Genomic DNA, 13,469 nt, shown 5'->3' with positions numbered 1-13,469 from the left:
GCAAGTTAACCAACTTTTTCTCTGGCAAAATGAACTCCTTTGCCCCATCTGCATGTTATGCTTCAAAAAAGGGCATTAACAATGTGAATTGTATCTCCAGGAGATAGCTCTGTGAGCTTCAGTATAGATCTAAGCAGCTTTTATTGCTGCATATTTAAGAAAAACCACCTCTCATTGCTCTGTAGAGTAGCACTCCCTATACTGATATCACAAGAGTATGGGGCCCGTATTCATGGATATATTTCTATCCTGCCTTGCTTGCTTAACTCAGCCATCATTCTTTATTGAAGGAGATTGAGAGGTACCTTGTTTTTCCTCTGTGACCTCTGTGTGATTTGTTTCTGTCTGTACTATAGAGAGTTTGTTCTGTTTCTCTGTGTTGCTTGCACAATGTGTGTCCTAGACCCACTGTTTTGTAGATCCTTATCTTTTGTCAGGGAATGCTAGCAGCTTCGGATTTAGGAACCTTAGAAAGAAAAATATGTGACTGTTCCGGAACAGATTCAAATAACAGTTGGTATTTGTAATAATTTTATTAGGCAGTTAAAGAAGGGGGGGGTGTGGAAAGCAAAGGGCTGCTTACGTAGACAGAAAGGGAGAGTAAGGAATTAGTGTAACTGCTTGGCTATGCCTTATGATTGTCTGCAGTATGTATAGTCTCGAGCTTTCTTCAGTGTGGGTTAGGATAGTTCAAAAAAGAGCATTAGATAATGCTGATCGTAGGAAATCAGTAGTTAAATTTGATGGATTGAGAGAGAAACATTTATTCTGCTTCTTCCAGTCGATTCTGCCAGGCAGAACAGTTACAAATCGGAAGCTCCAGTCTACCAGCCAGAGGTGGAGCATGAAGCTGAGTATGAAGAACCCCCTGCCCAAACAGTTATCTATGATGAACCCCCTGAGGTTAGTCTTTTTCTGTACCTGTCTGGATGTGTGTAAGTAAACCAGAGTCTTATATTCAAAACACACTGCTTTTAAAATGCTAGAGTGTTCATAATGGCTGATGAAAATGGTGCGTGGAGTATGTTTTTGCAATGTTGTACGTGAAATCCTATTTGGCTTTACACTGATCTATTTGCAGTATTCAGGATTGAGATATAAAGTGGATATATCAGCAGATGTGGAGAAATTGTAAACTTTGCAGAAGAACAAAAATGTTTTAGGAGTACCCACCACCACTAAGGATTGGACTTGTTTAGAGGCCAAAAAATGATTACCGTTTTGGAGATGGGAAGATAGAAAAATGAGATGGCAGGGTGCCGGCCACATCCTACACATGCCCGAAGATCAGCACCTGAAAACTGCAATATGGTGGATACCTCTTAGAGGAAAGAAAAAACGAGGCCGGCATCAGACACTCAAGGAAGATCTCAAAACCATTAAAGTTCCTTGGGACGGTGCTGAAAATGTTGTAAATGATTGAGATCATTGGAGAATCCTTGCTGCCAAATGTGCTCTGCACAGGACATGAGGAGGAGGAGGAGGATGGAAGAGAGCGCAGATGAGTGAGGAACACCAAACAAGAGTAACCGTCAACATTTTTTTGCAGTTCCCATTTTGTTTCCATTAACATCACTTGTTTAGGAAGTTGGACTCAATAACCTTATAGGCCCCTTCCAACTCCATTATTTTATGATTAATCTATGATTTGTTTATAGCCAGTGCTATTCAGAACTAGGAAAATATTCTCTAATACCTGCCAGTATTAGTCAAGTTAGCCCACCTCACCGGATTTTGTGGAGGATGGTTAGAGCTGGGGAAAAGGACCTATGGCATAAAAAAAGGGACAGACAACCTTGTCCTAAAGTGAAGTATTAGTTCCCCTCTCTTCGACACTGGTTAAGCTGTGGAGATTGATGAAATAAATACAAGTCCCCCTCTCACTTATTACTTGTCTGCTTTGGTTCTCTGGAAAACAGGATATGGCCTCATCTTGAGTACTGTGTCCAGTTCTGGACTCCAGACTTTAAGAATGAGGGTGACAAACTGGAACAAGTTTGGTGAGGACAACAAGAATGATTTAGTGGACTGGGAACAAAACTGAATGAGGAAAGACTGCAATAAATGAGCAGGGTTTTCCTTGAGAAAAGAAGATTGGGGGAAAATACGACTTTTCACATACAGCGGTGCCTTGAGTTATGAACTTAATTGGTTCTGGAAGATGGTTGTAACTCAAGTTGATCGTAACTTAAAGGACAATTTCCCATTTGAATACACTGAAACACAATTAATCCATTAATTGGATTAATGGAGATGGGAGCAGGGAGTGGAGGGAACCTGAATGTGAGACGCCCCCCTGAGCCTCTGGGCAGCAGCTGCACCCGGCGCCTTGGCAGGCTGGACACGTTCCTGCCTGTTGGGTCACACACACACACCGGCACATACTCTGGCGGCTCGCTGCATGGACAGCCTTGACTGGGGAAGCCTGTGCTGCAGCAGGGAAGGGTGGGTGGGTGGGGCGGCCCCGCTTGGGAGAGTCACTGCCTTGCCCGCCTCCCGGCCGGTGCCTCCCCACAAGATGCAGCTGCTGGAAAGAAAGTGCGGGAGGGAGAGACCCGGAGCAGCTTGCCCTCCTCCTTCTCCTCCTGCTGTCCCTCTCCTCTGCCTCTCTGCCACCTGCTGAAGGCGCCTCCTCAGCCTTGCGCCGCTGCCTGTGTGCTACTTAGAGAGGAGCGGCCATAGCTGAGCAGGGATGGAGTCGCAGGGTGTGAGGATACGGCCCCAGTCGTGGGCTTTTCCAGTGGGGGTGGGGTGTTGGGGAGAGAAAAAGAGGGTGCGACTGAAAGGCAGTCCTCTTCTCCCTCCCTCCCTCCCTCTTGTCCCTTTCCAACACGGGCTGCAAAGGCATCTCGTTCTGCCTCCGAAAAAACTTTCCCGGCCAGTGTGGGCTCGAACTGCCAGACTGAGTGGCCAAGAGTCGGTCCTGGTCTTCCTCCTCTGCTCTATGTTCCTCAAGGTTTGGGGAGGTAGGGGGAGCTGCCTTGCTCCTGCAATGGGTGCCAGTGGGGTCGTTCGTTTATTTTCCTTTTAAAATGTTCACTTCAGGGTTGATTGCAAGTGTTGATGTATTGCTTCATGCCAGTCCTCCATTTTAAACCTGGAAACGGGCCTGGCTTCTCTGCTAATAACAAACTCTGCAGTACCTGCACGCTCTCTAACTGCTGGGGCGAAGGAGCTCCAGAGAAGCTGTAGCTCTTCCCCGACCAACAGTTAGCAGTTTAAATTCCCCGCCTTTTTTTCTAGTCGTATCTCAAAGTTCTGATTGCAAGCCAAAGAAAATTTTTGCAGCCGGAGCTGGTCATAACTCGAATTTGTCGCAAGTTAGGACGTTCGTAAGTCGAGGCACCACTGTACTTACAAGATTGTTATATAGCGGATGGTCAGGATCTTGATCATCCTAGAGTGCAGGATATGTAATAATGGGCTCAAGTTGTGGTTGTTTAGTCATGCCCGACTCTTCGTGACCCCATGGACCAGAGGAGTCGGACACGGCTCAAGTTACAAGAGGCCAAATATCAGTTGAATATCAGGAAAACTTCCTAACTGTTGAAGCAGTATGACATTGGAACCAATTGCCTTCGGAGGTGGAGAGTGCTCCCATGCTGGAACTGTTCAAGAAAAAAATTAAACAATCATCTGTTAGATATAGTTTGAATTCCTGCTTTGAGCAGGGGGTTGGACTTGATGGCCTTGTAGGCCCCCTTCCAGCGCCTTTATCCTGTGTATTATGAAGTTAACTTTTTGCATCATTGAAAATAGTATGATTTCTTGCCATTTTTCAGCTATGCTACTGTAGTTTAGTATTTTCTGTTATCTTATTTAGTAATAAACTCTTATTTACCAGTTAATGTTTTATTTAGATTTGCAGTTATATGCATAGTGATGTTAGTTGTTTCAAGGAAGTCTTCAGTTAAGTGTGTATGCCTCCTGAAATATGACTTTCTTCCATGTTCATTGCTGCAATTCTCTGATGCCTAAGGAATCCCTAAACCAGTGGTTCCAAACATTTTTTGAGTCATGACACCCTTTTATAATAGCCAAATAACCTGCACAAAAATCATGGTTTCTGCATTGAGCAGTGAGAAAGCTGCCAAAAACCTACCTTTAATGCCACTGTCTAATGCCACAGTTGAAGAAGGGAATCAATAGTTTGTCAGCCAATATCAAGGAACAGTTATTTCCCTACTTTCTGCTGCAATTGGACACAAGCACAGACATAACAAAGTGACCGTACTGTGTTACGTTAGATATGAGCATGAGATAAATATGTATTTAACAGCTTAAATGAATTTATAACATCTCATGACATGAATTGGTTGAAATGCATTGGAATTAGCACAAACGGGGCATGAGCAATGTCTGGAAAGCTTACTGGACTTGTAGCACAGATTAAGGAAATCATACAATTGGTGACTTGGTACCATTGCTGCATCCATAGGGAAACTCTAGTTGCTAAGAAGATACCAGAAAAAACAAAGCAGACCATAAATGAATAAGTCAAAATTGTCCATTAAAAAAAACTGAATTCAAGACTTTTTGAACAACTTGCAAAAATATGGACATGAACACCAGCAGCTTTTGCTGTAAGGTGAAGTTCGTTGGCTATCAAGAGGTAAAGTTTTGTCTCATTTTTGGGAACTGAGAGACAAGATAAGATTATTCTTCATGGAAAAACAATTTCATGTAAGCGATGGTTTGACAGATTTTTCCTGGTTAGTCAAATTAGCATATCTTCACCTATTTAAATATGCTCAACGTAGATCTAAAAGGTTAGTTTTTCAAGCTGAAGACAAGCAATGACAAAAAGTTGGAATTGTGGAATCATGACCTATTGAACCAAAATATTTGTGAGACATTTCTAAACCTCACAAATTTTCTTGGTTCCATCAACAAAGAGTTTGTGTTTCTCTCTCTCTCTCTCTCTCTCTCTCTCTCTCTCTCTCTCTCACTCACTCTCTCTCTCTCTCTCTCTGTGTGTGTGTGTGTGTAAAGGTGTCGTATACTTCTGTGTTTTTCTTTCTCTTTTTAGATTTTAGCTGCAAGATATTGAAGTGTGATGGTTTTGGTAGTTGACTATGCCATTTGACATATCCTGCTCCCTTCTTTTTTCATCTACAGGAGCTGCCTGAAGACAATAAATATGAATACAGTGATAACTACCAACAAAATCTTAACTTGGAAGGGAAAGGTGTATGTGCTCGAGCTTTGTATGACTATCAGGCTGGTATGTTCTGTGTGGTCGGTCTTTTCCATTAACCCAAATACCTTCGTTCACATGTATCCGAGAAAGAACACCTGTTTTGCCACTCATAGAGGAATGGGTTCTTGGTAGAGGAAACTGACAGCCCAGACCCTCCAAAGTAGCCCACTCCTGATATACTGGTTTACAACTCATGATGGGAATCTGCAAGCAAGAAGTTCAGATCACTGGCAGAATAAGTTGTCTGCCTGCTATTTTATCATCAGATTTCGTTAAATGAAATTGATTATGTTATGGGGATGTTTTCTTTTTGATGTAAACAGGAGCAGTAGCAACTTGAAATCATGCCACACACATATTAGGTGAGGCATTTTGCCCTAATCCATTGATTAGAGGATTGCTGAGGTCACAGGACATTGTGGGAGTCAAAGAATGAGAAATCAAGGTAGAGGAGCAAGAAGCTCTGGAGCATAAAAATCTTTCTCCCTTTGAGTTACATTTGACATCCTTTCCTTTTCCAGTGGTTAACAAGTGTCGTTCTGTAGCCATTTAGCCAACTAAAAATCTAATTTTTTAAAAAAAATGCTGGATGAATTCTTAGGAGTCGGATATATGCTTTAATTCTGAGGCAGAAATATTTCTTCATCTTGTTGTGCATTGTAGTATGTTAAAATTAGCGATAGTGATTCTTGATTACAGCCTAAAGCACTGTGGGGTTGCCTCAATGCATTCTTCCTTTTGCAGAGTTCTTACGTCCTTTAACTTTATTCAATAATAGTATTATTAGCTGATCTTAAAACTCATGACAGTATATACTGGAATATGATTTGTAGTCATATATGGACAGCTTTCCTTTTCTAAAATAACAAGTTGAAACTAACCCTGAAAGGCTTATAAATGTTTTATGCACAACACTGAGGTGTTGAAATAATGTTTCTTTTAATTCCCCTTTGTTAAGAATTAATACTGCTAATACATTAATTCAAGTTTCTGGACAGCTATTGCAGGCAATCTCATGTGGAATGGAATGTTGGAAACCACTACATGATAAAGAACATTGCCTGGCTAAAATTTCAAAAAACAGCCTACTTCATAAATCAAACTGCTTCTTGGCCCTTCTTTGGCATTTAAAGTTATAACAAAACATAATGGCAAGACTTCAGCCATCTTTCTAAAGCAATGGTGAGCTATGTGCAGTCTTCCAGATGGTGGCCTCCCAGTTTCCACCAGTTGTAGTCCACATAGCCTATGGGGAAGGAATGCTGGGAGTTCCAGTCTAACCAGATCAGGAGGGATTCACTTTGTTATATCGGGCAATAGACACCTGCTGTTTCTTGAGCCCATGCTATGGATGAAAGCAAGGAATTGTAGTTCAGTGGCTGAGTGTGTGGTCCCAGTTTAATTCCAGTACATCAGGATGGGAGTCAGGATGGGAGAAGACCAGGTAAACAGTGATACAGAACATTTCTGTCTGAAATCCTAAAGAGTTGCTGCTAGTCAGTATAATAAATACAGTGTTGCCTCGCAAGACGATGTTAATTCGTTCCACGAAAAATGCTGCCTTGCGAAAACATCATCTTGCGGAACGTGGTTCCCCATTGGAATGCATTTAAATCTATTTAATGCGTTCCAATGGGGAAAAATCATCATCTTGCGAAAATCGTCCATAGAAAACATTGTCTTGCGAAGCGCAACAGCGATCGCAAAAACCAATCGTCTTGCGCATTAATCATCTTGCGAGGCACCACTGTAATAGCAAGTGGAAAAGCAGACAATGTATGACAGGTGTGTATTCGCTTTTTCAGCTTGCCTGTATTTGCCTTTCAGCTGACGACACTGAGATCTCTTTTGACCCTGAGAACATCATCACCAACATTGAGATGATCGATGAGGGCTGGTGGCGCGGGTTTGGTCCAGACGGGCACTTTGGAATGTTCCCTGCCAACTACGTGGAACTCATTGAGTAAAAGTTCTGTGCCGGAGCTAAAAAACGCAAGCAATACTTGAAAGAACAATTCTGTGGAGCCAGTTCTTTGCGGTTAAATTGTGTGTGGCTTTTTAAAGAGTGAAGTGCCATTGCTCTGTGCCCCTGTTGCTGGAGCAGCATCTGCGCCTGCCCAGTGAAGCAGAACTCTTCCTTTGCCTTCTCTTTGTTTTCCTTATCTGGCATTTTTAATTGAAGATAGGAGCCAATATGGCAAATGTGCTACACTTCCCTTCTTTTAGAGGTATAGATGTTGGCTCCAGGCGTCCTCCTGAAACACACAGGGACCAGATTACTCTTTGAACATCAAGATGGAGGTGTTTGGTTTGATTATTTTAATGCAAACTGATTTTTCATCTTTATGTTGCAGTTTTCTGAGATAGCATAAAGAAGCTTTGAGGTGGGGGTAGGGAATGCTAACGGACTGAGTAACTTTAGATTTACATTCCACAGCCAGTTATTCTTGAGCACTCTTTTGGAGAAAATGGCTTACAGGTTTCAGCTTTTTGAGATGCAGTCCACTAGGAACTGCTCTAGGGCTAGCTCCAGTTGAAATGAATGGAATTGTACAGTATTCTTGTGCAACTCTTTTCCATTTCAGTGGAGCAAGTCTTCAATGGAAGAGTATGCCCTCGGACTATTCCACGATTCTATTGGAAGCGCCAGGATGCCTGCCTTTTACATTCTTGGCCCTCTGCTGTTGTTTCCTCTGTTTTAGATATAAACACAATCAGTGAGTGCCCTGGAAACAATGCTGGCTTAAAAATATACGTAGTGCACACAGTTTTAAATAGCGTGCTTTGTATTCGCATGATGTGTGGTCTGGTTAACAGAGAGAAAACTTTCTGGTGGTTTTAAAAAGCCTTATATGTGTTCAGATGGGATTTGGATTATTCCTTTTTCTTCTTTTTTTCTTCCTTTTTTTAAATAACAAAAATATAAAACAGTATGTTAAAGAAACCTCAGGCAACTGAGCCACTCAGAAGTGGTGCAAGCTGCTGCTGTGGTCTCGCTGTGCCACAGTGAATTGCTCGGATGTCAACTAAATATATTAACCTAGATAAGGCTATTGGTTGCACACATAGGGTCAAAGAGTGTACTCACCTCTTCATTACATGTTAGCTACAATTTTATTTTAAAAAATAAAATTAACTAGCAATTTTCAACATTCATTTTGTCTTGCTCATGACAGTTCTGATGCTATTCCCTAGGAACGTCCTGTGCAAATATTTGACATGGAGAATGGTTTTAATAGAAGGAAATCATACTGTTTGCTTGAGAAACAAAACTAATAGCCTAACTAATAGTCTTGCGAAATTAAATCCCATATGTTTGATGTGATAACAACTATGGAAACAATATTGAGTTCTCATTTCATCTCTTCCAGCCAGTTTTACACTTCATGGAATTTTATTAAGTGATCATTTCAAAGAGAGTATCTAGAAGCTCGTTACCTCATTTCCACATGTTCCTTGTTTTTCAGTAACTGGAAACTAAATTTGAACTGCCCACTCCCGTTTTTATCCCTTATTTCTACTCCACTAGTCTCCGTGGAAGCTTTTAAAACTGTCTGTGCTATTTCTTTGTATAAAATGAGTATGGGGCCCTCTCTTGTTCCTTCTCGCTTGGTAGTTTGAGGTACTTTTTGGCATTTCCTTTTTTTTAAAGACATATTCTCTTTTAGGAACAATAAAGGAGTGTGGCCTTGGGAATGGCTGTAACAGACCAGAGTGGCTTCCTAGGGATTCTTGAGAGTGAGTTTTTATTAGAATTTCCAACTATCATGCAGAATCATTGCCAGTTCAGTTCCTGCTGTTCACTGCATCTCCCGCTTTCATTCCGATTTTCTCTCTTTCCGCCTTCTGCCATTCATTTGGGGCAGGGAGAAGGCTTGTGACTTGTACCACTTGTTTCATGATGCTCTGAATAATTTAAGAAATGAACTGATTAAAATAACTACCTGTGAATTATCTGCATATCTGTGTCTTTTGTTTCAAGTGGATACTTTGAAGAAGTTCATCTCTTCCACAGAGGTGTATTTCCCACTGGAGAGCTTCTTATATCTCATATATCTCATGAGTTGGTTCTAAATGTCAGTGAGACGTAAATTCGGCATGATTAGAAGATTGTTGATTTTAGTGGGTTTCCTCAGAGTATGACTAAAACAACAGTCAGTCTAATATTAATGTTTTATAAATGTTATATGGGAGTGTGTCTGTGTACACACATGTCTGTACCTTTTCCTGGGTTTCTGTAGTTTAGTCTGTGTGGGCTTTGGGCACAGTATTGACTATAGTGTAGTATGTGCCTGTCTCCCCTCCACACCATAGTCAATTCATCTGGAAGCAAACGTCTGTAGAAATAGGATGAGGTATGTGGCACATGCATACACCTCAGCAATGTTTAAATCAGTCATGTGTGATCTCAGCAGGGCCAATTTTTAATACTCCCAAGGGGCGGAACTGAAAGGCTACTTTCTATATTTTATTATTACTATTTTTAAAATGTTGAAAGTAGTAATTTTATATATAGTAGGACCCCTGTATCTGCATGGGATTGGTTCCAAGCCTCCCCCTCCTGCAGATGCTTCATTGGTTGATCTTTATTATGGTCACTGATCAGCAGATGTATTCAAATATTAGTATAACATGAAAATACAATTAAAAATATACAACCTATTGCAATATTGTAAATAAAATAATAAAAATAAATAAATATGACTAAATTTTATAGAAGCTCCACAATTTCACAGGACTGAGATCAGTAAATCAGTTCAGTAAACTTTGTACCGGCTCCAGTCTCATCATCCTAAGTAGTAGGCATCCTTCAGTCTCGAGAGACTATGGTAACGTGCTCTGAATAGAGGTCTTGGAACAGCATCTGGTATGGCTGAAAAGGCCAATTCAAGAGTGACAATCCATTCCACACTGAAGACAAATACATTCTGTCCCCTGACCAGCTCCCTGGGAGAGGCCTCTCAAATTGGGAGAGGCTGTGATGCACCACCTGCCTCCAAGCTGAATGCTCAGATGTTGAAGATTCCCATCGGTTGAGGTCCATTCCTAAAGCCTTCCGATCCCGCTTGCAGATATCCTTGTATCGCAGCTGTGGTCTCCCTCTGGGGCGATTTCCCTGCACTAATCATCCATACAGGAGATCTGTATGGAATCCGATTGTCAACCATTCTCACAACATTCCCAAGCCGATTTCTTGTCTGAGAGTAAGTCTCTGGACCTCCCTTGAAATTGTTGCAATATGGGCTGGAGGAGATCCCTCCTAATACTGTATCTTGATAGAAGGAGCACTTTAAGAGGACATGATCAACACCCTCAATTTCTGCCTTATTGCCTTATTAGCAACTGCCAAACCCTGGTATTTACCTTCTAGTAGTCTACACTGAAGTACATTAAACCTAGCTGACATAAAAGCTTTCTTAAGTTTGGGGATTGTTACTTTGAATACGTAACCAGGCAATCTAAATGTACTATTCCTAAATACACTTAAGTTTTGTGCAGCACCGCTAAATATTACTGGAGCTCAACATCCCAGACCCTCTTTTTGGTGGCTGCCTTGGAATTGGCATGGCCCATCGCTAAAAGGACACCTGGGGAGAAGCCCAGCCTCAGTAATCCAACAAATTCCTCTTCCAAGTTGACTGGAAGATGTCTGCTAATATCAAACCTGTTGGAGTAAAACTAAGTTTCAACCAGTAATTAAACATGTGGTCCAAAGCACAGGCTTTGATGGAAACTAACCCTGCCTCCAATCAAAGTGGAATTTAAGACACATAGAGGTGCCACGAAGATCCCTCTCAAAAACTTGGTCTACTATTTCCTTTTGTTAAAAAAATTTTTTTTTACTAATTTTTCAGTCTATCTACATTCAATTTGTGCTTGTTAAACATCATGTTACATGGGTTGCTTACAATTATTTTTTGTGTCTTGGTGTCTTCTTAGTTATCTCTTCAAAATCTATACATTTTAAACTGTTCATGTGTGTATTTTAGTATACAATATTGGATACTATCATAATATTGCTCTCAAGAATATACAATGTTCTCAAAATCCTCTAGAAACATACCGGATAAAAGTAATTCTGGTTCCAAATCTATATAATTTTGAGGCGATTTAACTGACAAACTTTGTGTTTTATACCAATAATAACTGAGTAGGTCCCTAATACATAATAGATGTTATCTAAAGCATTTTATACAGATTTTCTTTATATAATTGTTTAGCCATTTCTATCTCCACATTTTCTATCATGTCTATATCAATATCATATCTAATGTATATTAATTAAATACTATTTGTTTTGCCACATCCTTATATCTAGCTTCAATTTAACTTAAAAACCACTGTGTTATGCCTTTACCCTGATTAATTATCCCTTATTTCAGTTTAATCCCCTTTTTAGATATGCCCCTGTACAATTCCAGAAGTTAAGTATATACATGCTTTCAATGTTGAGGCCCACCTTAATATTTTTCCCTTTTCCATCTTTCTAAGTAACTCCTTCTCTTATTTGTCTTTTCCCAATTCTTCTTTCTATCTCCCTAAACATTCTGCCATCCCTTGTGTCATCTGAAAACATTTTATACACTAGATCTATCTCCAATAAATCTTTCAGGCTATTTTTAATTCTGCTGATTTTCTCCCCTTATCTTCCCTTAACACATTATCTTCCCCTTATCTTCTCCTCGGCTCTAGGTTAGAATTAAATCTCCTAAATTTTTCTCTCTGGTTTCTTCCAGCCCTTCTTTTAGGTGTCATATGTACATCTTCCTCCAACCTTACCTTTCCTTGTTCATTATTCCCTGTCTCCTGTTGAATATAGTCCTTCTTTAGTTACTCCTTGAATGATTTCACCTCTTTGTTATGGACTCTCACTATTTCTAAGGTTGCTTGAAGGTTAGATTTTGTTTCATCCCAAAATTTCCCTTGTTGTAGCATTATATCCCAAGATGCCAAGTACTTCTATTTCAAGTAAAACATGTCCAGTAGCTTAGAGCAGTCAGTCCAGTTCCATCAATAATTGCTGCAATAAGTCCACTTTAGTAAATTGATCCCTTATTTCTACTCCACTAGTCCACTTAATTTAAATCCAGTCTCTTACGTACGTTGACAGCCCTGTTCACTCGATGTTTGCATTAGACTTTCCAAAGTTAATTGTCTATGTTTTAATCAGTTCTCAGAGAGAGAAAAAGGAAAGTCAAAACAGAGTTCCAAGTATGAGTATTCATGGTCATGTTCTGTTTTTTTTCCCCCCCAACGTTGTAGGTAGCCATAACAGTTTAACTCCCAGCGTTGTTTGGCTAAAATAATTTTAAGAGGAAAATTTCTTAAGTTTAACACCAAAGTAATACCAAACTTCCTTCCTTGAAGTATAATTAAGTGTTTAATTAATGTCCAATTTATTTTCTTTGCGTCTCTTTGCATCTCTTTCCCCTTCTCCAGATCCACCACTGCTCAATTTTTTTTCTGTTAAAGGGATTATTCCATCCAGGGTTAGTTATAGTTAAGATTTTGTATCTCACCCAGTGGTTACAACTATGTTAAATTGGCTGATTTATCGCTTCTTCTTTTGCTGGCTACCAATGACTTGCAAGCAAGCTAATTCAGCTACATGTGTCTATCTGCTGGTTGACTAGGGAGTTTCCTGGATCAAACGTGGGCAACCACGGTCCTCCCCCCATAATCAACAGGCTTTCCCCCCATTTCGCCACCTTTTCAGGGTGGTTTTAATCCCCTGGGGGGTCCCAAACAGGTCGGAATTCAGCCCAGGGGATGGAGCTCCGTCCTCCTGCTGCTGTCTCGTTGCGGTATCAAGCTGGAAGTCCTATTTCCAAGGGCTTCAAATTAAAATATGTGAACAGTTGAGCCCCATAAAGCATTTGGACTATAATTTTAGCTTTGAAAACTTGGATCGCTGATGGTACATATTGTCCACCCTTAGTGTAGAAGAACCTCAACAATGCAGTACAACATTTTTTCTTCTGAGTAAAGTGTAAAAGATAGGCTCAACATGCTGTTTTTGTATGACACACACACTTACACCCCATGGAACTCCGTCACTGTTTTATCTTCTCCTGCGCAAGCCATGCTGTGAACAGGATCTTCATGTTCTGGTTGTCAACACCAATGTCAAGAGGACATATAAAGAAATAATGGTATTACCTGTATACTGTAATCAGCTTGAACCAATGACTCTTAATTCATGTGGGATTTTACCTTGTGAATGGGGTTTATCATGCTTTACAAATGGAATCAACCACTTTTCCATGTA

At 40.5% G+C, this 13,469-nt stretch overlaps 1 protein-coding gene and 1 long non-coding RNA gene across 6 annotated transcripts in view; both read left to right on the top strand.

Annotated features, from left to right (window-relative positions):
• The window catches only part of DBNL (drebrin like), a 44,622-nt gene extending 35,471 nt beyond the window's left edge, over positions 1-9,151 (top strand). For all 5 annotated transcript variants that reach the window (XM_072979160.2, XM_020803555.3, XM_020803556.3 and 2 more), the window contains 3 exons: positions 782-903; positions 5,119-5,224; positions 7,028-9,151. In XM_072979160.2, the coding sequence (XP_072835261.2) occupies positions 782-903; positions 5,119-5,224; positions 7,028-7,167 (368 nt within the window). In that variant the 3' untranslated portion in view covers positions 7,168-9,151. The remainder of the gene's footprint in view (positions 1-781; positions 904-5,118; positions 5,225-7,027) is intronic.
• The window catches only part of LOC144584198 (uncharacterized), a 465,271-nt gene that overhangs the window by 365,832 nt on the left and 85,970 nt on the right, over positions 1-13,469 (top strand). The gene's annotated exons all lie outside the window — the stretch shown is intronic.

Source organism: Pogona vitticeps, chromosome 8 (genome assembly GCF_051106095.1).
Source record: "Pogona vitticeps strain Pit_001003342236 chromosome 8, PviZW2.1, whole genome shotgun sequence".
NCBI lineage: Eukaryota > Metazoa > Chordata > Lepidosauria > Squamata > Agamidae > Pogona > Pogona vitticeps.
Note: the sequence above shows the minus strand (reverse complement) of the source record. Positions and strands in the feature narration are given on the sequence as shown.